Consider the following 27,282-nt stretch of genomic DNA (forward strand, 5'->3'; position numbering starts at 1 on the left):
TCACAAGATTTCTGACAGAGGAGTGAAAAGAATTATCAGAAGAATTGTCTAAGAGCCAAGCACCACTTGTGGAGAGCTTCAGAAAGATCTGGAATTAGCAGGTATAATTGTTACAAAGAAAACAATAAGTAATGCACTCAACCGCCGTGGCCTGTATGCACGCTCACCATGCAAGACTCCATTGCTGAAGAAAAAGCATGTTGAAGCTCATTTAAAGTTTGCTGCACAACATTTAGACAAGCCTGTGAAATACTGGGAGAATATTGTCTGGTCAGATAAGACCAAAATTAAACTCTTTGGATGCCATAATACACACCATGCTTGAAGGTCAACTGGCACTAAACATCACCCCAAAAACATCATGGTGTGGCACTGGCAAAATTCATATAATTGAAGGAAGGATACATGGAAAAATGTGCCGAGACATTCTTGATAAAAATCTGCTGCCATCTACCAGGATGATGAAGATGAAACAAGGGTGGACATTTCAGCGAGGCAATAATCCCAAACACAGCCAAGGAAACTCTCGATTGGTTTCAGAGAAAGAAAGTAAAGCTGCTAGAATGGCCCAGCCAATCACCTGACTTGAATCCAACAGAAAATCTACGGAAAGAACTACAGATCAGAGTTCATAGAAGAGGCCCACAGAACCTTTAATATTTGAAGACTGTCTGTGTGGAAGAATGGGCCAAAATCCCACCTGAGCAATGCATGCGACTAGTTTCTCCATCCAGGAGGCGTCTTGAAGCTGTCATTAACAACAAAGGCTTTTGTACGAAGTATTACATTTCAGTAAGCGTGTTCAATAATTTTTCCCTGGGCCATTCATTCCATTTTATTACACAGAACTTAATTTCTGAATGTATTTGTTTTCTTTGTATGTATGGATTACTTGGGTTGATACCAACATCTGGTGAAGATTTCATGTCAACAGCACCTTTAGAAATATATTTACTGAGAAAACTATGCTGATGTGTTCAATACTTATTTTACCCGCTGTGTATATATATATATATACTTAATATTTATACTTATATAATTAATTCTTTTTTCGTCAAGGACACATTAAATGAATCAAAAGTGACAGTAAAGGCAATTATAATATTTCAAAAGAAAAAAAATCTTTTGAACGTTGTATTCATCACATCCTGAAAACAACATATCATGTACTACATTTTCCACAAAAATACTTAGTAGCAAAAACTTTTCAACACTGTAATAATATGAACTTTTATTAATAATTGGCCTGTATTCATAAATTGAAACAGCAAATCAGAATATTAGAATGTTTTCTGAATAATCTGAAGACTGAATAAATACATATCTATCTATCTATCTATCTATCAACAACAACAAAAACACATAGGTCCACAAGTTTGAACAAAATGTGTTATGACACTCCCTGCTTCCCCTAATGTAAATGCATTTGTCAAAATGTGAGAACCCTGTACTTAAAACCCGCCTGGAGTATGGAGTCCTGTGGGGATCATGAAAAGTAGCTTTGACAAAACTGAAAGGCATGAAAAGAAGTGCACTTCAAACACAAACCCAGACAGCAGAATTACACTTCATCTGGAGAGTAGGCTACTACGCCAAAAGCAATGAATGGTGTGACGTAGAGGAAGTGCCGCCCCGTGAGCGAGTATATCGAGTAGTATTCAGTTTAAGCGTTCTAGCGTCGCTTCAATGAACGCGACAGCCTCGATGTCATTCGTCGGCGGTGACGGAGCACGCTTAATTTCTGCACGATCCGTGCCGCGCGTTGGAAAAACGGCATCTTGCCAAAGAGCGTGGAAATCTACTTGTACATTTTACACACCGCAAAAGTGCTTCTTCGTGCGCTGACTTGGTTGCTATTTTCTCTTCCGTCTTTCTGGGACCTCGTTTGTCAGAGGTATTATTAGAAATACGGCGTTTGCTTTAACTCTCTTCTTCGGTCTTGTAACGTCAACGACGTCGCGTTTTTTTTTCTTGCTCTTGGCTGGAGGTTCACTGGAATATAAGCGCAGTGAGTTTGAGCAGTGAAGAGGCATTCCTCGCGCCGCGCTCGAGACGCGCTTGGATCTTGACCGCGCGCTGCAGCAACGGCCAATCCATCTATACATCCATCCATCAGCGCGCTGGACGTGCAGGTTTGCTGACAGTTCTGGCTTTAAAGTTACAAAAATAACGTTTTTATGAGTCATAACCAATGACTGTGATACTACATAATATAATTTCCCTCAAAAATGACATTTTAATGAGAGAACTCACATCAACGCGATGTGAATTTGACATTTGTCGGAGCTTTTCTCTGTGAGAGAACGTTTTCCGTTACGATGTACTTCGAATAACCGACTCTTTCCTGCTCTCGCTCGTTTTTGTCGTGTTTAATAACGATGGCCAACGAAATTCGCTATGACAATCGGAATATTGTGGAGAAATACCTCAATCACAAACTTTCAAAGAAGGGATATGAGTGGAAATTTCAATCTTCTGGGGAGGATGATGACACCGTCAATACAGGAGTGGAGGACTCCTCTCCAAACTCAGGCAGGAGGCTCCAGGCTCCCTCAGCCGGAGGGGGGAACAACTCTGAATGCCTGATAGCAAACCGGGTCACACGTTCAGACTCTTATTCGAGGATCTACGGGGCGTTACGCGAGGCTGGAGACCAGATAGAAAGGATGCACCAGCGTGAATTTGAGGAGATGTCCCACCAGATGATATTCAGTCGCAATGCAGAACAACGCAGCTTCTTAGCTGTGGCTGAAGAGCTCTTCAGAGACGAAGTGAACTGGGGGCGGATCGTCGCTTTCTTTGAGTTTGGTGGGATCATGTGTGTGGAGAGCTTCAACCGGGAGATGGCGTCCCAGGTAGATAATATTGCACACTGGATGACAGACTACCTGAACGGGCCTCTGGAAAACTGGATCGAGGAAAATGGAGGCTGGGTAAGTTTATGGTCAAATGATTGTGACCTTTGCCCAGTCGTTTATTACTGCATCTCTGCAGCTGAAGCTTGAAATCATTAACACAATCTTTTTAAACAGCCAAGACTAATGCAGTGTTGTTTACTATCACTTGTGATTATGTAAACAAACTGTTCTTACTTTCTCAGTAGAATTTGATTCTGATTAGGTCATTGTGTGTAAAAGACTACATCAAAATGAAAGGTTTTGTGCCTTTGAGTCCAGGTCTTTTCGCTGAGGCCTCTTAAATGCTGAGAAAATGGGCAAATATAGTCATAAAAATTAGTTTTTCTCCTGGAAAAGGGACAAAAAAGAGAGATTATTTATCCTGTAATATACAGATTTTTGTCCCGTCTTGTGTGACAATTTCCTTCCTCCTATATAACCTGCAGCTGACTAGCAGGTAGCAACTATTTACGGCTGTGACCAGATATTTAAAATATGTCTAACACTTCCTGTTTTAGTAGGAAGTATGTCATCGCTAGACAAAAAAATTAAAACGTACACTCGTAAAGCGATTCATAGGGGCATTATGGTGTGCAAGTTGAGTAGTAAGGCTTTAACAGTATAAGGCAATGAAATGAATTCATCTCATTGTGTCTGCAGTGCTATTTAGTAGAATGGGTTAGTTAATTGAGTTGGACTGGTTTGAGTTTAGTCAGCTTGGGTTTTGACAGTTCAATCAAGTTGAAAGTGACAGTTCAATCAATGTAAGCCACGGCCCTATTATGTCATGTAAAAAGTTTTTTTGAGTGAGGTAGACATTAGTTTTCTCAAGGACATTTACAGACGTGCATGATAGTCATTATGAATTTATAATGATTGTTTGGTAGTAAATCACATATGATTCAAAAATTCAGCACATGTAAAAATTTTATGGTCAAATAAAACACTAGAGAACACTAGAAGGTAGAGAGAAGATTTTATAAAATATAAAGACAGATGTTTTTGCTGGAGGTATATTTATAATTTTTTTTTATATAAATGAACTTTTATATTAATTTATGTATATAAATATATATTAATTTATATATATATTATCGTAATTATAATTATATTAATATATTGTATTATATATATATACAGTGGCATGCGAAAGTTTGGGAGCCCCTTGCAGAAAATGTGAATAGTTTTAACATAATAAGAGAGATCATACAAAATACATGTTATTTTTTATTTAGTACTGCCCTGAGTAAGATATTTTACATAAAATATGTTTACATGTAGTCCACAAGACAACAAATATTTTTTTGTCTTGTGGACTATGTAAACATCTTTTATGTAAAATATCTTACTCAGGACAGTACTAAATAAAAAGTAACATGCATTTTGTATGATCTCTCTTTTTTTTTTTATTATTCACATTTTCATATATATATAAAATAAGCAAACCATTTTAATTACAAAAATTATGTTTCTATTAAACGCTTATTTATAATTATAATAAAAATGTTTTATTAAAAAAAAAATTAAATAATAGTAAAGAAAAAAATATAATGTTAAATACTCTTGTAATACTTCTCTAATTTATATATTATTGAATTATAATAAAAATATTTTTACATTATTTATATATAAAACTGGATACAGTATAGGCCTAGGTGTGTAAAACAAAAAAAGTTGACTGTTTTATTTTGTTCAGGATTGAAGCCTCTCAGGTAAAACATGAGCTGTATGGCACCATTGGCCTGCAATTTTTATTCCAATTATCATTCCTGGTGGTTCAGTGTTTTTTTCCTAGGCTTGATTGTGTTTATGGGGTGCAGTCTAACATGTTAATGCTTCGTTTTTAAAAAAACGAATCATTTACCTTTATTCCACACCGCTCTGCCCCTTCTCTGAGAAACACGCTTATCATTTCCTTCTTTTATGAAACCCCTCCCTCAGAAATAGGCGATGGGCTCTGATTGGTTAGCTAGCCCAGTTTGTTGTGATTGGCTAAACCGCCTCTAGTGCGCATCTAAACGTCTCGCCCTTCACCTCAGCTGCATGTGCTCCAGTTGTATTGTAAACAAGGCATCGTTAATATCGCTTATCAGTTTGAGCCCGATTGAGAAGCAGAGGATATTATTGAAGAGGATTGTGCAGAACCTGTGCAAGCGCGGCTTTTAATGGTAGGCCTATGTTTTTTGTTTGTTGTTGTCTCATACTTTTAGATATGCTGTTATTTGTAAATGCTACTGCTTATGTTAGCTTTTAATATACAGTTTTATCCTGATTAAAGCTTTAATGCAGTACGGCAACTGCACGCCATGTTTAACGCTTCTCATAGCTGTGTGAAAATAAGTGTATAATTGTAACAGTTCATTTTTGGAGCTGAGCTGAATGAGAGAGAGAGATGCAGAGCATGTGCAGAGCAGGTGCACGTGTGGAACAGTATTAAGAACCACTGCTTTAGAACATTGATTTTGAAACTTGTGAATCCATTAGAATCATTAGAAGACAGAATCGCTATTCATATATGAATAGATTTTTATGTGCACCTCTAGTTTTTTCTTCCTCTTCTCTAAAGCAGCATGGTCTCTCCCCCTTTGCTGCCTTTTCCCGAGGGGTGATGTCACAAACCCGGGAAGTAACTTGTTGTAGTCCCTACCAGCCGTTTTTGTAGGCATTAAACTGTCAGAATTTTAAAAGATGGTATCTCCGTTTGCATCGATCTTTCAGCTTCGTAACTTTGCAGATATTGTTCATGCTCAAACAGAAACATTACACACTAACTAACGTTAAAAAGTGAAAAATCGCAATGAACCACCCCTTTAATGGTGCAACAGTCAAAATTGTATCGTGCATGTGTTTCCACTTATGCTACCCCTACTCTAAGTTGTAACTTACAAACATTACTGGTGCAGCTGGCCCCAGGTGGGTTGTGTTTAAAAAGAAATGAAATCTGGCATGTGTAAAAACCGAGAATATCCATGAACGCCCAACTCCCTAGTCAAAACAAGTAAACATTTTTTATTCCTTCTTTTTTCTAAATAACCCTTGTTTTAACACTGTCCTTCACTTTCACTGCAGTGCTTCTGTGCTGAATTATTTACGGTATGAATTGGAGCAGCCCATCACAGTTGTGTTGCTCCTGTATGGGTGGACTGACTCCACCCTATTCATACGCAGCAGAACCCCCAGTCTGAGATGAGGAGACCATCTGTGTCCTCCAAATCAAGAACTGAACTACGTTATGCATGTGTAATGTTATATAAAAATGGTGAAATAGTGTTAAATTGCAGTTTGGGAATCTTTTATCTTTCCATTCAAATAATCAACCGTGTGAGCATGCCATGGTATAATAAGAGATGGTACAGTCTTCTTCAGACTGCATACTAGAGGTTAGCCTAGTTTCTCCGCTGTCTGCTACAGCTGTGCAGGTGGCCCAGCAGAGCCATTATTCCTGTCTGGACGAAAGGTGTGCTGGGGCTGAATTAATGATGGTCATTACTCACCACATCTGCTGCAGGTTAGACTGACTCAAATGGCTTTTGATAAATTGAGGTACAGGAAGAGCATTTCAGAGCGATGGCCGTACACAAACACTCTCCACATGCAATCCTCATTTCATTATTTTAAAGGTCAGTTGTAATGAATAGATGGTTGACTAATTGTATAATAGCTATATTGTGGTGCATGACTGTATCAAGTCCATCATGTGAAGAGATGCAATGCAATTAGGACACAATTAGCAGAGAAGCATTTTAATAAGCCTTTAACATGTGCCTGCATTATTCACAAAGCTCAGCACTTTTGTCCAGAGGCGATGAATGATTTATTTATTTCATTTTGTCATGAAAAGCACATCTAGAGTTTGCATTAAGACTATTATTGCTGAGAGAATTGGCTTGCTCTTGAGAGTTATATATTACACCGAGTCTGTCATTAACAGCTTCTTTAAATGTAGGATTTGTTTTGAAGTATTTGACATTGATATATTCTCGCACAGGGGATGCTTCCCGCTTGATTTCCTCAGTAGTTAGTTATTTTAGGGGAATCTTTATTAAGTTACTGATAATGTCCCAATAGCTTACCATCAGAGTGCTGGTGCTGTTTAGGCTTGTTCGTTTGCGTGCATCTCTTATGAAGAATGCATTTAAAACCTCGCTGTGTGGAGATTTATAGGGCTTTCATCTCAAGAACAGTAGCATCAGTGGGGATGCAGCCAGTAAAAACACTACTATGAGCTTTACTTAAATGTAACCATGATCAGTTACTCTGTATAAAGTTCAAGTGACTCAGGTAATGGAAGAAGAACTCTCAGCCTTTGCTAAGCACATCACAATTAAGAAGTCAAGTGTTTTGTGGTATTCATTTCCCCCATTAGAAGGTCCTCCAAGGTGTCAGATAGGCCTCCCATTTGCCTTAAATTGGTCAGATGGCTTTACTTCTCTGCCAGAAAGAAATGTCCTCTCCACCCATAGTTAATCCTTACTTATTATCCTCCTTTTCAATTAATGTGATTCATTAATCCTTGGATAAAGCCTGTCTGTGGAGAATACATGATTCAGCGGTACTACAGTGCTCGGTCTTATTATTATTTTTTCAGGCCCCCTGCAGGGATACCCCGTTTACCCAGCAAGCCTTTGAGACTATTGTCTTACTGTACTTCAGTCACTGTCACAAGTTAAAATGGACTTTTAAAAACATGTTTTGTTCATGTGGATGGTCTTTTGTGTACACAATTATAGACTGTTGACAAGGGACATAATTAAATTTGTTCTTTCAGATTGCCAAATTAATGTAGTCCTTCTAAATGACGGACGTTAAACATGCCGTGCGTCATACCTGATGTAAAATAATCATTGTTGCAGCTAAATAGGAGTGTGGAAACTGAATTAACATAGTCTTGTGCAGCTTGGAAAGTTTTCCATAATCCATTTTGGCCTCTTGTGACCCTTAACTAAAAATAGCCACCTGTAGAGGTGTTTTAGAGGTGAACGCAACAATAGACTCTCAGCTACTTTACCTGCCTTTATCCCTTTTCCAAGAAAACGAGAAAAGAACGTCCTATAGACATTACTCAGATTTCATTCTGTATTTAAACACCTTTTCCAGAACTATGTCAGCTTATTGAATGTGTGCACATACAATATCACACACTCTGTAAGGTCTGCATCATATAATTTTCACCACTCAACCCTTTCAAAACTGTATTATAGAGATTTTGTTTAACATTTTTTAAGAAAGACATTTCGCCAGTTAAACAGTTGAAACAACAGTACAATCCATTGAACAAACTGTACTTCTATCCCTCACAGCCTCATTTTCATTCCTGTCAAAAAAGAAAATATGCGCTACCCTGACTAAGGTCTACAGTGCATGCTGTTTCACATGTAGAAAGAAGAATCTGTTGAGAATTTTGCATTAAAGCAACTTTTTGAAACTGTTTAATTGCTTGTTTAATATGTTTAACAGAATCTGTAGAAGTGTAGCATAGGTCCGTTGCCTCCTTCCAAAATTTGACAGCATTGCACATGGCAAAACAGAGCAGATGCTCAGACATTTAGGACTTCTGGTTTGCAAAATGCTTAATGAGCTTTCTCATTACTGTGTAACCGCTTTGAGGTAGCTCATTTAGCATACTCTTTTCTTTTTTTTTTTTTTTGCCCCCTCAACAAATTGATGTTTACTGTTATCTTAATTGCCATGTTAGTGTTGAGGTGTTGGTAAAGATGGAGCTCTGTTGGTTTGGTGAACTGAGATCAAGTGCAATGTGTCCCAGTGCACAACATTTGCTTAATAATCTCCCACTTATTGTTGAGATTGAATAGCGCTATTAACAAAAAGTCAGTCAGCAGTTTATGTTAGGTTCAGCATAAACGTTCCTAGCTTATTATAGTCTTACTATCCTCATGACTTCCGGAGGCAACCTGGCGTATTACGTGGATTGTTTAACTGTGGCCCCCATTCAGATAATGAAATCAGTCCACGTGTAAGTTTGTTTAGACAGACTACAATTGCGCAGGTGCTCACCCACACACCACATACCTGCGGTTCATTACAGGTTCCTGGCTGTGTATAGTACTCTGGTGATTCTGATGCCTTAGAGGCGTGTCTGACCCCACCTGGGTCTTTTATTAGTGGGTGTTGCATTGTAGGGCGTTTTACAGTTGGAGTCAAAGAACTTCAAACGCTCTAGCATCGCTCAGGTATTCATTTTTTCCCAACATGTGCCTCCTACAGCCCTTTCAAGTGACATTGTTTATGAAAGCGATATCGACACGAAAGACAGACCATGGAAAGAAAAAAACCCAGTGAAGAGAAAAGAATAGTGTGTCTCTTTTTGACATTCAGTGATAATGCCTTCAAACAAACCTTCTGCGTATTTTACCGTTGCAATGTACATCTGTGCCTGTTAAGGTGCCAAGAAAGGTTTCAGAAGAAAAGAAGTTCGAAATAAAAAAGAGGAAATGAAGGCAGATGAAGAGCAATAAAAGAAAGCAGGAAGGATGAAGAACTGTAGAATAGGTGCCTGTTTTGTTATTGCACCTTCCTGCACAGCTGCTATCAGGTAGGTGAGGTTGTGGCTCCTGCTCCTGGGGGGCTAGTTAGGGCTCCAAGGGCGTTTCTGATTGGCTGCCAGAGTGCTGCATGGTGCCTTTGACCTCAAGGCGAAACCCTCGGCTGGGTGTGTCTGGAAAAGAAGCATGCTGGAGATGCTGGGGTTTATTTTGGGAAAATGGTGGTGGAAAAATAAGGATTCCCTTGCAGGTGTGGTCTCCTTTGGTTGAGAAGCCAGATTCTATACACAAAGATGCACAAAAGTCATTAAGTAAGACAAGGGTAATCACTCAAATCATAAAAGAGTTCGCTGACAAAATTATTCATCATAAAACCACTTGAAAAAGTAGGTTATCTCTTTTTCCCTCCCCTCAGCATCTTTATAAGTTCTGAGGATTACAGACAAGAGAACAAATTGGATGTGAAAGGTGAGTTCAGCAGTTAAAGAACATACCGGGTAAGCACCAAGAAGGATCTTTGTTAAAGAACGGCAAAACATTGTGTTGTCCCTCATCAATCTCTCGCTTTTAATCACTGAAACTTGCAGTGAGTCATTAGAAGAAAAACTTAGTGAAGCTGAAATGTCTGAGACACATTTATGTTTTTAGTTATTGGTTTCCCTGAAGAGGTGAGAGACTCGCAGAGAAAGTTATAGGGACATTCCCTACATATACACAGTGTACTTGATGTTCTATTTTGTAATGTCATGTTATAGATATTATTGTGAATGATTCATTTAGCTTTTTTTTTTTACCTCATAATCAAATGTCATAATTTGATCTTCCAGTAAAATGTCAGACTTCTCTCTGCAGATTTATGCCGGACTTTTCCAATCATTTCGTCGACTTAAAACTGCCCTTCTCCACAATTGACTGCAAGCTCGCATTCATTTTTAAGTGCAACGCCCACATCACAACAACCAATCAACAACTGATAGATAAAACCAAATCCCCGCCTTAAATTTTTTTTCCCTGATAATTTGGTACACTCAGGTGTACAGTATTTTGTGCACAGTACGGAAGAAAAAAACTGTCGCTACCTCAGTTTCATTGTGTCTTTTGAAAAGATTCTGGTTAATGAATAGCAAAATCACATTTAACCGTTATTAGAGCTAAAATGTAAATCACAGATAATCGTTTTCCATGTCTGTAACTGGCTTGCTTTCATCCTAGTTTTGGATGCACTCTAACGTCGGCTGTTTGTGTTTGTGGATGCCTAGTTATTTGGATAAGTTGACTTGTGATTGATCAAAGTGACTGTGCTGGCTGATCAGACAGGCTTTGTATTGGTTTTTAGTTTTGTCTGGTTTTGATGCTGCAATTTTGATTTTGACTTTCCTCACCCTTTGATATGTGCCTTGTGATTTCAAAATTTATTTTCCACAGACCTTTTTTCCATTGCACCTGTTCACTGTGGAATATAGAAACAAAGGAGGAGGGCGACATGCTCATGGACGTTTGCCAACATATATGGTCCTAATTCCTGGTTTGGAGCATCTGTCTGGCCCGGTGGACTCAATGGCCCCTCACCCCCAACACATTAGATTAATGACCAGATCATTATCTTTTCAGAGAGCAGTAGATATATACACAAAAATGGGGGCACACTGTAGGAGAGCTCACTTACTTGGTATTGCTCACATACATCAACAAACACTCACTGTTTGGTGTGCAGGTCGTGCTCCACAAGCTCATTGATTAGTGAAAATGTTGTTATGAGTTTACTTGCTCACAGTCAGGAACTCTGTTGCCTCCTCTGGCTATCAGATTGGAGGTAAACATTGTCACCTGCTTGTCTACAAGAAGCTTTCTTCCTTCTGTTGAATTGGATTCGTCTGCCGGGCACACAAATCGGATTACATTTCAGAGGAAAGCAACTCGTTCCTCTCTCGATCGCAACTGATTCAACCTCCCACACAAAAGTTTTCTGCCTTGACAGTTGGCTCGTAGGAGCCCTTTGCAGTAAATCCACATCTGTGTATCTGCCCCCTAAAAGAACCCATGCACTCTCACAAACATGTGACATACGCCGTGCAATAAAACCCATAAAACCCAGACAAAGGCTCAAGAATGATTAACACAAGGGACCACTCGCTATGAGCTGTAGATGTTGCGAACACAGGAATCTGTGTGATGAGACGGGCTCGTATGCTGCAGAGCTTTTGCTGCTGGCATCTTAAAGAGTTTGGGTAGGTTTGGATTTTGTTAATGGAATTAGAACAAGCGCAGAGTACAGTATGGATTCTTTCATTTCATACTGTCATGCCTCTAGTGCTTTCAGTTTTCTGTAATTTGTTTTTCAAGTTGACTTTAGAAGGTCTTCATGTCTTAACATTAAACCAAAGCCTTTATCCTTTTTCCTCAGGCTGCAGTTTTGAAGAATTCACCTTGATATTCCTCGCTGAACTGCAGGTTTTTTTTTAGCTTGAGGACTCAACGTTGGACTGAAGAGTATTGGGGTACTCTTTGTCTCTCAGTGCTTGTTTGGCATAAGCATGGCTCAGCATGTCCAACAATGCACTGCTCTAGTCTCCTCTTTTGTCTGGAGGGAACAAGTTTCTTGGTGGCTTTTAAGCAGTTCAGAGCTGAAGCCAAGTATTTCCCCCTTTTGGTGCCTCAGGGTCAGCCCTGTCCGTCGCTTGCCATCTGCTTTTCGGTTTGCTTCAGGCATCGCAGGCACTGTTGATCTCCTCCTTTTCCCCCAAAAACCGTTTCTACCACCCGTCTAGCACGAGCCAACAGAAGTTTCCAAAACCATGCACTTCTTGTACAATATGTGTCCTCACTTAACTGCTCTCCCAGGGCATTGAACTGAAAATGGCAGACCTCTCACTTACATACTTGGTCCCAGTGTGAACGAAAAGATCTGTTGTTACTTCCAATTCATTACAACTTTTTTCATAAATGTCCTTTAATTTCTGGTTTACAGAATGGGGAGTTATTCGCACAATGCGTTAACAAGGAACCCCTGCTGAATGCTAATAAGATGTTATTTCAAGATAGCACAAAGTTTGAGCAGTGCTGGGTCCAGATATGGCAGAATCAAAGCTAAGATAAGTCGAACAGTAATTATGTATTTTAGGTTCATCCAACGCAGCTTGAATTATTCATGTACATTGGGAAAGAGGCAGTCTCTGCCTGTTAATATTATACATAGCCTGCCTTTAAGTTTAAGACTCTCATTAAGGCATGTTGAACTAGATCTATTTTGGAAAATGTCATTTTGTGGACCTGGTTTGAAAATACCTCTCCTTTCCCATTCAGCAGAGTGGAGGTGAAGTCTACACGCAGTGCAGGGCTTCACGTGTTACAGCTTGAACATGTGACTATGAGCTGCAGCTCTAAAATGCATTACCACTGCTTCTCTCCACACTTGTAAGCAGAGAACCTGTGCTCATTCATATTTGATAGGGTGGGTAACATCAACACTAAATGTTTTTTCCTCACAACACACCCTATTATAGATTCATTATGGTCCAATCAGATGTCAGTCAAAAGATGAGACATTCTTTCTAGTCATGCAATGACAGAACAGGCATGCTGGGAATGCTGAACCCTTTGGTTGTTCTGGCCTGCATGATTTATCAAGCTGCTAGATAGGGCTGTGCGATTTGGGGGAAAATATCAAATTGCGATTTTTTTTGACAGATATTGCGATTGCGATTTGATTTGCGATTTTAAATTTGCAAAGTCAAGCTTCAGCTCAATATTGTCAATAATGTGCAGCACAGTATGGGTATCATTACCCTGCTGAAAAAACAATAGAAACCATCACAAAAATTCTTATAGTTTCCATTAAACCATTACAAAATTCCTTTTTGTTTTGGGCATTATTCCAATAGGAATTACTGTTGTTCCATTGGTTGCCATCTGCCAGATTACATCCCACCAATAGAATCCATCAAATAGACACCATTATAGTTTACATTAAAACCAATACAATTCCCATTATAACCCTGAAATCCATTACATTTTTATTGTGTTTTGAGAGTTTGGGTTTTATTTTTTTTATTTTTTTTAGCAGGCAAGATTATAATGGCATAACTACTTTTACAGAATTAACTTAATTACTGAATTTCACAGAAAATATTTGTTTATTTTTTATAAATAAAGAACTGTATTTCTTAAGTCAATTATTAAAGTATTACATATGTTACATAGGCTGATTTATTCATTTGAAATATTTGGGATTTTAAGAGTAAGTGGAAAATGTACTGAATGTTTAATTTCATCCAAGTGAAATTAGCAAAGCAATTAGACTAAATTTACATTCGTTTTAAACGTGGAGCCAGGCGCGAGTCGACACAGGTTGCGCACGTGCGTCAGGCCTCATCCATACTGCCAGATGCGCTCGCGGAGACTTGCGGTGCGGAGCCGGGTGCGAGTATAAACGAGCATTACGAGACAGGCTGCGTGAGTGCGGCAAGCATTAACGGCTCGTCCTTGACGCGGGATACACGCCACGTGGGGCAGAGAGGAGCGAGTATGAGAAGCATTCACAGACACAGGCTGTGTGTGCGCTCTTCTGAATTGGGAATAGCGAACATGCATCATAAACTTATTTCAAATTAATCTGTTGGGGAGATAAAATGTGTAAGATAACGTTCACGTACTAACAAAAACATCTAAGAATGTATCTTTTATTCTCCAGTACTGAAAACAGAACCGATAAGGGAGCTTTTGATATGCGCTGTGATGCAGCTCTTGCAGATTACCTTTTTTGTTCTTTGTCTGTCATTTCGAAGCTTAAGTTGCATATATTTTTCTTTAGATTTAATTTGCCTAACTATCAATCTAACCCAGAAGATGCCATAATCCCACTCTGTCTCTCTCCCGTCCCGCTTTCCGTTTTTTTTTTTTTTTTAATGGTGGGGGTTTACGCAGTTCGCTAGAGCAGTGCTGTTTAAAGAGAACAGAGGTGCGCTCACTCTATTGGTTAGTAAGACTGCAACTCAAGGCTGGCAGTCATGCATATGCTCTGGAACAGAGTAATATCGCGTCCATATCACAGGCTTTGCGATTAGGAAATCGCAACGTCTCAAATCACGATTTCGATTCCATTTCGATTAATCGCACAGCCCTACTGCTAGATAACATTTAATGCTGATATCTAACATAAAATATGAACTTCTGAAAACCTAGGTTCTTTGAGTCAGAGATAAGCTGATTTGGTGCTCGAGAAACATTTCTTATTATCAGTGTATCAGTGTTGTGCTTAATATTTTTGTGCAAACGGTGATACTTTTCTTTAGGATTCTTAGATGAATAGAAAGTCAGAAATACAGAAATAGTAAAATATATATATATTTTTACATTCTAGACATCTTCAATCATCATCTTTCAAAATAAGAAGCTTACCTTACTTTTGACATCCTATTGGTATAATTATATTACTGTGGTGAAAATTACACTGCTAATAGACAATGGTAATTTAATACTCTATAGTGAATAACAACAGTGATGCCACCTCCTTGCTTTCATTCTCTTTTTACTATCCCATCTGTTCCAGTGACTCTGGTGACTCAGATACTCTGAGACGGTGCTGCTGGACAGCCTGCATCCCATCTGACTCTGGTGACTCAGATACTCTGAGACGGTGCTGCTGGACAGCCTGCTGTCGGGGGAATTTCCTTGCTGACTTGCTGACGTTTATTTGGATTAGGTATTGAGCTGATACAAAAAGACATCAGTTTTCCTATTCATCTTGCACACAACATCAGTGCTGTTAAAAACTGGACAGGAAGTGTGGGACACAACCCCCTGGCTTGGATGAAGATGGGGATGTGTGGGTTAGTTATGAGGGAGCCAAAAGCACATTCCCAGCAGGCTAAACACAGCTGGGGAGCTGAATGCTTGAACAGCAGAGCTTTGAGAGCCAACCAGCCATCAGGCGCATGTTGTAATTCCAGCCTTGTGATTTCCCTGCATGTTGACCACTTGTGGCTACATTTCAATATGAATTACATCACTGTAATGATTACTGGAATTGATGCTTGTTCCAAAGTCTGCATGGATTTATTGTCAGTAATAGTGCTCAAATGAATCTACAGGTTTAAAATTACCATTCTCTAGTCAAGGTAGGGAAGAAGACCCATGAAGCCATACTAAAACAAGTAGCAAGAACACCTAAATCTGACTGTAAGAGTTCTGAGATGAGAACGGATGCTTTACGTTTTTACTCAAGCTATTCTCAGGTGGAAGTATCAGAAGGGCTTTCAGAGTGCGTTAATGCTGAAAAAACTAAGCCAGTGTTATGCTGCATTGAAGTCATATCAGAAAGATCATATTTAGAAGTTGAACACGCATGAACCTCACCACAATGTCTTGAGTGGGGAAATTCTGGACTTTCTTTAAATCAGTTTTGCTACCTTGAAATATCAGTTTCAAAATCATTCTGATGGTAGACAGGCTTGTAATAAGGTGAATGGCTGTTTCTTTCCCATGCCATCTTGCACCGAAATGGTTTGAACGCATCTGACATTGTAATTACGACTTCCCAACTTGTAAATATGAAATTCCCAGGAGGATGAAACAAGGATGTTTTCTGCTTGAAACAAGATTATTTTTCTTACCCCATTGGCAGATTATTTTGCTTGTTTCAAGCAAAAACTCACTTAATTTTGACTTGTTTTTTCTGAAAACAAGACAATAATTTTTACTTGTCTAGAAAATCCTTCTTGATTTAAGAATTTTTAGATATTTTGGCTGGAAACAAGACAAAAGATCTAAGCTAGAAAAGCATTTTTTGCAGTAAATGCACTACTAGCTCAGATAGCGTGGCCAGATAAGCATCTGAAGTGTAGAGTAGGTGGCACTGGTGATACTAGAGGCAGAGACAGCTTGGTTTTGGGGCGGAGGGTGATTCTATCATCCCTTGCAGGTTGGATCGGTCCTTTGATGATGACAGGTGGGACTGAAGCACCTTTCTGATGGTGCAGATGAAAGCAAGGAGCTCTGTCACTTTCCAGTGTAATGCGATGTAGTGGGAAGTCATGTGGAAAACTCTCACGCTCTCTATTCAGACTCTCACGTGGCTCACGTAGTCTTCTCATGTTCTGTCCAAATGGGAACGTGAGCACGTGTTCACCTCAAACACGCAAAATTAATTGTACTGTGAATGTAGCACACATAACATGTAACTTTAAAACCATTCCACTAGGGTTGAATGCATTGGATCTATACAGGCCTTAGGTATCAAGCATGCCAGACCTGTATAGGTGAATGCTTCTGAGCTCAACTGTGCCAGATTTATTGGCACCAGTGTGTTCGAAAGGGTGTTCGGCTCACAGTCAATACTGAAGCAATTTCCCCCATTTTCTCACTGATGGGAGAAATTAGATGTCTAGACATGGTTCATGGCTGCAATAATCAACTTGCACAAACAGTGCAGGAAATCCACCAAGCAGTTACATTTTTTCACCCTCTGCTGAAACTGAATGGTTCTCATGCATGTGTAATTTCAGAAATTTTTGAGGGTTATTAAAATCTGCTTTAAGAACAAAAAGAAAAGATGTGCTGTTAGTTGCTAGGTAACATAACAGCATTGACTACAACATGTATAGTGGATTTATTTACAGAGGTTTTTCAATCTGTTTCAGTCAGATATGGAAGAAATAATTTGCCGCTACATCCATTACATTGTGATTTTAATCACAGTTTTTATTTTTTAATGAAAATGTAGTCAGATTTTCAGTGGAACAGAATAAGTGAAACCAAATATTCAAGCTTTTCTATATTCGTTTAAATATATTTAACAAAATCCAGTGTTGGTGTGTATTCACAAAGCAACACATTATGATTCTAAATAAAACTTATTTTAAGTTTACTTATGCATTTGCATTTTTTTAAATTACAACTCCAGCATTATTGCCTATGACTGGATTATTTGGAACTTTCATATTCGTTCTAGATTTTTCGTCTTCAATAAACATTCTTTGTTCTTTGTTGAACACAACATAGTAGAGCATAGGCCTGGGCGATAAAACGGCATCGATATTTATCAACGGTACACCTTCTTCGATAACGATATAAAAAAATTTCGATATAGTGCACGATATAGGCATGTGCTATGAGTGACGCAGACAGCACACACAAACACGAACACATGCTGAATTTAATGGTGGGTGTTTACGCAGTTCGCTAGAGCAGTGCTGATTAAAGAGAACAGAGGTGCGCTCACTCTATTGGTTAGTAAGACTGCAACTCAAGGCTGGCAGTCATGCATATGCTCTGGAACAGAGTAATATCGCGTCCATATCACAGGCTTTGCGATTAGGAAATCGCAACGTCTCAAATCACGATTTCGATTCCATTTCGATTAATCGCACAGCCCTACTGCTAGATAACATTTAATGCTGATATCTAACATAAAATATGAACTTCTGAAAACCTAGGTTCTTTGAGTCAGAGATAAGCTGATTTGGTGCTCGAGAAACATTTCTTATTATCAGTGTTGAAAACAGTTGCTTAATATTTTTGTGCAAACGGTGATACTTTTCTTTAGGATTCTTAGATGAATAGAAAGTCAGAAATAGTATTTATTTAAAATATATATATATTTTTACATTCTAGACATCTTCAATCATCATCTTTCAAAATAAGAAGCTTACCTTACTTTTGACATCCTATTGGTATAATTATATTACTGTGGTGAAAATTACACTGCTAATAGACAATGGTAATTTAATACTCTATAGTGAATAACAACAGTGATGCCACCTCCTTGCTTTCATTCTCTTTTTACTATCCCATCTGTTCCAGTGACTCTGGTGACTCAGATACTCTGAGACGGTGCTGCTGGACAGCCTGCTGTCGGGGGAATTTCCTTGCTGACAGAGTGCTGTTTATTTGGATTAGGTATTGAGCTGATACAAAAAGACATCAGTTTTCCTATTCATCTTGCACACAACATCAGTGCTGTTAAAAACTGGACAGGAAGTGTGGGACACAACCCCCTGGCTTGGATGAAGATGGGGATGTGTGGGTTAGTTATGAGGGAGCCAAAAGCACATTCCCAGCAGGCTAAACACAGCTGGGGAGCTGAATGCTTGAACAGCAGAGCTTTGAGAGCCAACCAGCCATCAGGCGCATGTTGTAATTCCAGCCTTGTGATTTCCCTGCATGTTGACCACTTGTGGCTACATTTCAATATGAATTACATCACTGTAATGATTACTGGAATTGATGCTTGTTCCAAAGTCTGCATGGATTTATTGTCAGTAATAGTGCTCAAATGAATCTACAGGTTTAAAATTACCATTCTCTAGTCAAGGTAGGGAAGAAGACCCATGAAGCCATACTAAAACAAGTAGCAAGAACACCTAAATCTGACTGTAAGAGTTCTGAGATGAGAACGGATGCTTTACGTTTTTACTCAAGCTATTCTCAGGTGGAAGTATCAGAAGGGCTTTCAGAGTGCGTTAATGCTGAAAAAACTAAGCCAGTGTTATGCTGCATTGAAGTCATATCAGAAAGATCATATTTAGAAGTTGAACACGCATGAACCTCACCACAATGTCTTGAGTGGGGAAATTCTGGACTTTCTTTAAATCAGTTTTGCTACCTTGAAATATCAGTTTCAAAATCATTCTGATGGTAGACAGGCTTGTAATAAGGTGAATGGCTGTTTCTTTCCCATGCCATCTTGCACCGAAATGGTTTGAACGCATCTGACATTGTAATTACGACTTCCCAACTTGTAAATATGAAATTCCCAGGAGGATGAAACAAGGATGTTTTCTGCTTGAAACAAGATTATTTTTCTTACCCCATTGGCAGATTATTTTGCTTGTTTCAAGCAAAAACTCACTTAATTTTGACTTGTTTTTTCTGAAAACAAGACAATAATTTTTACTTGTCTAGAAAATCCTTCTTGATTTAAGAATTTTTAGATATTTTGGCTGGAAACAAGACAAAAGATCTAAGCTAGAAAAGCATTTTTTGCAGTAAATGCACTACTAGCTCAGATAGCGTGGCCAGATAAGCATCTGAAGTGTAGAGTAGGTGGCACTGGTGATACTAGAGGCAGAGACAGCTTGGTTTTGGGGCGGAGGGTGATTCTATCATCCCTTGCAGGTTGGATCGGTCCTTTGATGATGACAGGTGGGACTGAAGCACCTTTCTGATGGTGCAGATGAAAGCAAGGAGCTCTGTCACTTTCCAGTGTAATGCGATGTAGTGGGAAGTCATGTGGAAAACTCTCACGCTCTCTATTCAGACTCTCACGTGGCTCACGTAGTCTTCTCATGTTCTGTCCAAATGGGAACGTGAGCACGTGTTCACCTCAAACACGCAAAATTAATTGTACTGTGAATGTAGCACACATAACATGTAACTTTAAAACCATTCCACTAGGGTTGAATGCATTGGATCTATACAGGCCTTAGGTATCAAGCATGCCAGACCTGTATAGGTGAATGCTTCTGAGCTCAACTGTGCCAGATTTATTGGCACCAGTGTGTTCGAAAGGGTGTTCGGCTCACAGTCAATACTGAAGCAATTTCCCCCATTTTCTCACTGATGGGAGAAATTAGATGTCTAGACATGGTTCATGGCTGCAATAATCAACTTGCACAAACAGTGCAGGAAATCCACCAAGCAGTTACATTTTTTCACCCTCTGCTGAAACTGAATGGTTCTCATGCATGTGTAATTTCAGAAATTTTTGAGGGTTATTAAAATCTGCTTTAAGAACAAAAAGAAAAGATGTGCTGTTAGTTGCTAGGTAACATAACAGCATTGACTACAACATGTATAGTGGATTTATTTACAGAGGTTTTTCAATCTGTTTCAGTCAGATATGGAAGAAATAATTTGCCGCTACATCCATTACATTGTGATTTTAATCACAGTTTTTATTTTTTAATGAAAATGTAGTCAGATTTTCAGTGGAACAGAATAAGTGAAACCAAATATTCAAGCTTTTCTATATTCGTTTAAATATATTTAACAAAATCCAGTGTTGGTGTGTATTCACAAAGCAACACATTATGATTCTAAATAAAACTTATTTTAAGTTTACTTATGCATTTGCATTTTTTTAAATTACAACTCCAGCATTATTGCCTATGACTGGATTATTTGGAACTTTCATATTCGTTCTAGATTTTTCGTCTTCAATAAACATTCTTTGTTCTTTGTTGAACACAACATAGTAGAGCATAGGCCTGGGCGATAAAACGGCATCGATATTTATCAACGGTACACCTTCTTCGATAACGATATAAAAAAATTTCGATATAGTGCACGATATAGGCATGTGCTATGAGTGACGCAGACAGCACACACAAACACGAACACATGCTGAATTGAGTGCTGTGCCTGCCTCTGATGAGGAGATTGTGAAAAAAAAAAAAGAATATTAGTCGAATTTAAAATAAACATTTGCATTTGAATGTTAGGAGTGCGTCATCAGTGGAGCACGAGATGCGGTGATGATGATGTAAGTGACGTTGTTGCATTTTAATGTTTTGTTAGTCTAGCCCATGAGATGCGCCGCTGCTGTGTTATGCATTCAAAATATTAGAGAAATATAGAAGCTCAATGCGGAGAAGATCTTGATTAGGTGAAAACCGAAACCAAGCCATTCTCACAGACGCATATTCAGCGCATTTTTAGATGGACAAATATGACTGCTGCACTCGCGTCTCACACAAGAGACACACAACAGTTTAAACTTTTAGAAAACACGTCATGAATTTGTGGAGGTTTATTCCTTTTCACTGTGTCTCTTATGTTTTTAAATGCAATCTGCGTGATGGGCGATTCGGCTCTTGTATTAAGCAATGCATAAATACATTATGCTGTTTTGTTCATAATTGTTTATGCAATTTACAAAATTATATTTGATTTATATTAGTTAATTTAGATGTAATGCAAGTTTTTTTATAGACATTTATTTCCTTGCGTTGACAATTTAAATGTGCTGCATTATTTTGCTCATTGCGCTCTCCTGTGGCCTCGGGAGACAAGCCAAAAGTTTACTTAAGACCTATTTAATCTGCATATAAAACATTAGAAATTTGATATTTGTTTAATTTTTAATTGCGTGTTTGACTGTTAACCCTTTAGGCGCCAGGTTTTTTTGGAAAAATGCTGGGTTTTGACATCAAGATTTCAAAAGCTTGTGGCTTGAAAGGGCTTAAAGATAGAGATCTAATGTAAATTAGAAAAATGTTGGGCATGACCGAAAGTTTATGTGGGTGTAAATATACTAATCTAATTAGCATATTATGACGTCATCAGGGGGCGGCCCTCTTGAATGAAATAATAGATATTGAATTGATGTTTGAACTTATTTGCATGTTTTTTTTTATTTTTTTATCCTCATTCCAAATGATCAGAAAAGAGGAAACCAACTATAAAACAGGAGAAAGTACTACATTATTACTATATTACTATACTATAGGGGTTGAACGACTTCTGATTTGTTTGAAGTCGACTTTTATGTGATGAAAGTCGAGTCGAAGTCGACTAGTCGCTGATGACGTCATTAATGAAATTAATTAAGTCTGGGGCTGTGACAAACACCTTGTGCTTAGTTATGGCATATGACACAGCGCTGCCCACATGGCTGTTGCTCCTATAACAGCTTTTTTATCAGTTCTTTTGTCTTTGGGTCGTTATATTTCTCACAGATTTCTGCTCGTTCTAAATCAGATACAGATGAAGTAGGACAGTAAAGATTACATTAATATGAATGCATTAGTGAGACAGCGATTGCGTGTGTGAATTAATTCTATCTGGCAGCATCTCTCTACTAGTAGTGAAGCTGTGGAATTTACTAGTTATTAAGAAATATATGCTTGAACTTTTCAGTTTCTAAGCTATTTTATTGAAAAATCACAGAACAGTGTTGACAATACATTTTTCATTCAGCGCTGAATGATTCTATGCGCGTGATGTATGCGCTACTGTCTGTAGCCTATGTGTGTGTGTTACAGTGCAGCAGCGCATTAGATTAGAAAGGTGATTAACTTACCTGTACAATAAGCTGTTTAAAACGTGCATTCTCCCGTTCAATTTCGAGCATCCAGTAATATAATCACACATGTCTTGTGGAGCGCTTTCAGAGTATGCATTTATTTGTCATTTGACCTGTTTGGAAACGGAGCATAAATGTGGAATTTCTTCAAAGATTTCTTATCCTGTGGCACCCTCTATAGGACCAGCGACTAGTCGACGTCAAGCTTAAAGCGTCATGGCAGAGCATTTTCGATTAGTCTGTGCAACCCCTACTATACTATATAGTGGTAAAACACATGTGAACAGTAGCCTACTTTTTGATCAGTTCACCAGTAATATTCAGGAAATAATAGATATTGCCCTGCCACCCCCATCCCCATTGGGCAAAGGGTCGAAATGATCACTTGTTTGTGCTTCGTGAACACTCGCGCCTTGCACGGCGGCACCATTGCGCTGCAAAGATGTACCGGGAGAAGCGCGATCATTAGACGACCGATCGTCATTTCCAAAAGGCAAATATTCCCCTTCAGAGTCAGAATCGGCGAATAAATTTTGCAACACATTCTCACGGTACAACTTTTTATTAGCCATTTGGCGATTTTCTCTCACAAATCTCACAGCTTACCCGCACGCTATGAACTGAACTGCTTCCGCATCAATGACACGATAGCTCACTTGCTCTGCTCTTTCCTCAAACACTTTAAATAGGAAGGAGACATAATTTTGGTCTAGAATCGAAGTACTACATGTCTGCCATCTAGTGGTGAGGAATACAAATGAGATATTACACCATATTAGGAACTACAGTCTATTTGATTAAGTATGACGTCTTGTCGCAATTTTGCGACTTTGGCGCTAAGAGGGTTAAAGCAAAAAATATTTGTTGTCTCAATAAATTGGGTTAATTTAAAAATACAGTGGTTAAATAAAAAAATAAAAAAATTCTATTGCTCTTTGTTTTAAAAAAGGTTATAAAAAATGTCAATAATTATCGATACCGAACGATATGAAACATCGTTGATACATTTTTTTTAGCTATATCGCCCAGCCATAGTAGAGCATCCCATCAAAGAGCCGTCTGGAAGACCACACAAGTACACAGAGAAGTAAAGTCCTTCATACACACAAACAGGGCTCCAATGGAACAATGGGGGTTTGGCACCAGGGACAGAGGTGGCAGATGGGTGATTTAGCATGCAGGCAGCCTGCAGGGGGACCCTCCATCTCCCCTTCTTCTGCATGCTGATCAGGAGGAGGAGCAGGAGGGCGAAGACTTGGGAACAGAGAGCGACGCATAGCAACGCACTCAAGAGCTCGACTGCCCCATCTGACTGTTTGTCTACTGGCTCCTTTCTTCCTTCAGTTTTCTCGGAGGCTCGCGCTGTTGTTTGCGTTCTCACACAGCTGTTTGATATTTAGGGGTGAGACCCCGTGGGCCCGATCTGTCGCGGTGCTGTGCATAACTCCAGCATGCCTTTCATTCTCATGGGTTTCTTTAGAGACACTTACAAAGTGTTAACAGAGATGGCTAATTGATGACTGAAGTTCAGTTTCTCACTGTGTTTATGACTAATGATCTTGTGTCCTGTGAACAGTGATGTCCTGCAGGCTGACTAGACAAAAGAACGATGCTTGCTCGCTAACTGGGGATCCATGACAAGACACAAGGCTTCTAAAGTGCGCACTTGTTATGCCGAGAGAGGAAACCGCAAAGCAGAGACTCTGCCATGGAATCTTGACCTCCGTCATGTGGCTTCCATTTTCAGGCAGGATTCACACACCCGCTTGACCGATGGTGTATTTCCTTCCATTCAACTCAATAGTGGGATCGTTATCGCCAACAGTGGGACTTTTTCAGTTTGACCTCCATCACGTTGTTTAGCACAATGCCCTGGACCTATCCGAGACCCACTCCCGTTCCTGCTCTGAATGGGTCTCGTATGATGTAATGCATGCAGTGATGTGTCGGTGGTGGGAAGGGAAGTCGGTTAATGTAATGATTAATGGAAAGCTATTTGAAAGTGACACTTCGTTAAGGTTAACCTGAATGGAATGCTTGTCCTGTTTAAGGATGGAAAGCATTTCCATTTTATCATTAACCTCAAACAAGTTGTGACAAATTTTTACCCTTTTTTCCATTCGAAATCTTTGCGGCGCTCATCACTCATTATGAAAGCAAGAGCGAACTCCCACAGCGTCTGTTTGGCGATTTCGATGTACATTTCAAAGGTTTCAAAACTCGATTTTTAGCCAAATGAAAAAAGGACCAAAATACTGTTTTGACGCGAATGCAAATGAATGCAAAAGTAAAAAATCCCCCTTTCTGCATAGCTCTCTCTGTTCTGTTTACCTACTAGCTGAACATTGAGAGATTGAAAGTCCCCTTTTGGTATTCCCCTGCAAAAGGAGAACAAAATCAGATATCCAAACTAACTGTAAGGGTCTCAGTGGGGTACATTTGAGCACTAAAACCGCTCCTTTCAACCGATTAACAGTAAATGAACGACTTCAGTCACGTTCAGTTGGTTAACCTGCTTTAGGGTGGGAGGAAAAGTAATGTTTTTAATCTTAAAATATCCTCTGAATGATCATGTTTTGACTAGTTTGTGATAAAAGCATATGCTGGTTACAAAGTTTCTTTTTTTAATATTAGCTTTTAGTGATCTAATAAACGTTAAATTAACAATACAGTTTCACCGAAACCAGGCAGTAAAGAGTGTTAGATTATGCCTGTTAGGTATGTGAGTAATGTTTTCTCAGATCTTAGAAGTGTGGAAAAATTGCCTGTATAAATACGACCCAGCTTGTTAAGGAAAATAGTTTGTTCCGTACCATTATCTTTGATGTGGTCACCAACCTCTTTGTGTTGGTGTTAAAAACATCTTTATCAAGGATCGCACTCACCGTCTCTATCCGCACAACACCCTGAAACAGGGACTTTGTGTAAGAAAGTGCAAGTAAACACCTTATTGTTCGGTTTGGATAGAGAACTTTCTTGCTAATTAGCCTTTCTGGCACCGCAATATCTCCAGAGAAAGACTTCTAGATAGGTTTGGATGACACAGTTTTGTCAGTGTTTTGATGCAGTCCACAGGTGGGCCATGGAGGTCTGATTCAGAACAGTTACACTGCTGTGACCTTAACTTTGTTTTACAGTTAAGTCTAAACGTCTCATTCTGTTTCTCAGAAGCATTTTTGAGCTCCTCTGCCCCTAAAATGTTCCCCTACGTGATTCCCACAATAACAAAGCCAGATTGTCTTTATGCCCACATCAATGCATTCCTTTCATTCTTCTCTTGGAGGCCAGACTAAGATCAGCTGATAGACAGAGAGACGAAAAGTGAACGAGAGAAAAAGAGAGGTTGTTAAACCTTTCCAACAGAGGAAGAGGGGGAAAAAATGGTTGGGAGGCGTGTGCGTAGGTCTGTGTTGGAGGGGGTGTGGGTGTGAAGGGAAGCGGGTGGCGGAGGAAGAGAGGGCTGATTAGAGAGCAACTGGGGGAGAAGAAAGGGGGGAGACGGAAAAGCACTTCCAGAAGGCCTCCAGCCCATGAGCTAATGCTGTAAAAATATTTCCTTTTTTTGCTGTTTGTAGGACTGAGGTTTTGGGCAGTCTTTGCATCTGAACCTCCCACGGTCATCACCCACACTGTCTCCGTGGGCAGAGGTTTGACTTTCTCTGGTGTATCGCTTCTCGTTCTTTAACAGCATTTCTCTTTTTACTGACTCTGTCTATCCCAGAAGAGAATTTTATTGCTCAAAGGTTGCTCAGCAGGCTAAATAGGGGCTCGGCAATAAGGATTTTTATTCTGCCCTCCCAGTTGGGCCAGTAGTCCAGATTCTACTTGCTCTTCCAATGCAATGTTTTCACTGGTCCAAAACTCAGACATTTTTTATTTAATTATACAATTTTTGGATTTGTATGATTAAAAATGTTAACGTTTGCAAATATATATATATTACATTTGTTCATTTATTGAAAAATAAAAAGAAAGAGATATTTCACATATTTTCAGCAGATATAAAGAAATTCTTTCTTCAAAAAAATTTTGCAAGATAGCTAACACTTTTATTGAAAAGTTTGGGGTCAGAAGGTTTTTTAAATTAATACTTTTATTTAGCAAGGATGCATTAACTAGATCAAAAGTGACAGAAATTTTACAATAGATTTCTATTTCACATAAATGTTTCTCTTTTGAAATTACTATTCATCAAAGAATCCTGGAAAAAAAAGTGTATAGTATGGTTAATAAAAAAAACTGTTTGTGCACCAAATCAGCATGTTAGAATGATGATGATCTGAAGGATCATGTGACACTGAAGACTGGGGTAATGATGCTGAAAATTATTTTGTATCACTGGAATGAATTACATTTTACAAAAAACATTTATGTTGGGGAAGTTATGACCCCAAACTTTTGAATGGCAATGCACATGCCAAAAAATACTCATTGTCCACTATTTATTCCATGTCAATTTTAACCGATTCTTACTCGTGCTACCAAGATTATAATTCAACCAAACCTTATTTGTATGATAATTTTACCTAAACAGTTTTGGGAGAAATAAAATTGGATATAAATGAGACAACTGCTGGCATATAAACGATTATAGAATTATAAAAGCAGTGGGATTGCATATACCTCAGATAATTTGGTCCTGGAAGAATTTAATGAGAAATGTTTGAGTTCATGTTTAATTTTTGATTGCAGATATCAGTGTCTCGTATATAAATGCAGTTTGTGGCATTGAGATCTTTTTCTCAGGAGAACAATCTGAGAAGCAGGAGATCTAAGCAGAAGTCTCCGTTTGCTCTAGATTTTACCTCATTAGGAAAAACAATCTCAATTAAAATGAGATTTGTATTTTCTTTCCTATGAA

At 38.8% G+C, this 27,282-nt stretch overlaps 1 protein-coding gene across 1 annotated transcript in view; it reads left to right on the forward strand.

Annotated features, from left to right (window-relative positions):
- Window positions 1-1,648: 1,648 nt before the first annotated feature.
- The window catches only part of bcl2a (BCL2 apoptosis regulator a), a 67,728-nt gene continuing 42,094 nt past the window's right edge, over window positions 1,649-27,282 (forward strand). Inside the window, exon 1 of the mRNA XM_016242208.1 lies at window positions 1,649-2,933. Within this exon, the coding sequence (XP_016097694.1) occupies window positions 2,379-2,933 (555 nt within the window). The 5' untranslated portion in view covers window positions 1,649-2,378. The remainder of the gene's footprint in view (window positions 2,934-27,282) is intronic.

The sequence above is a fragment of the Sinocyclocheilus grahami genome, unplaced genomic scaffold, assembly GCF_001515645.1.
Source record: "Sinocyclocheilus grahami isolate Dianchi unplaced genomic scaffold, SAMN03320097.WGS_v1.1 scaffold648.1, whole genome shotgun sequence".
Lineage (NCBI taxonomy): Eukaryota > Metazoa > Chordata > Actinopteri > Cypriniformes > Cyprinidae > Sinocyclocheilus > Sinocyclocheilus grahami.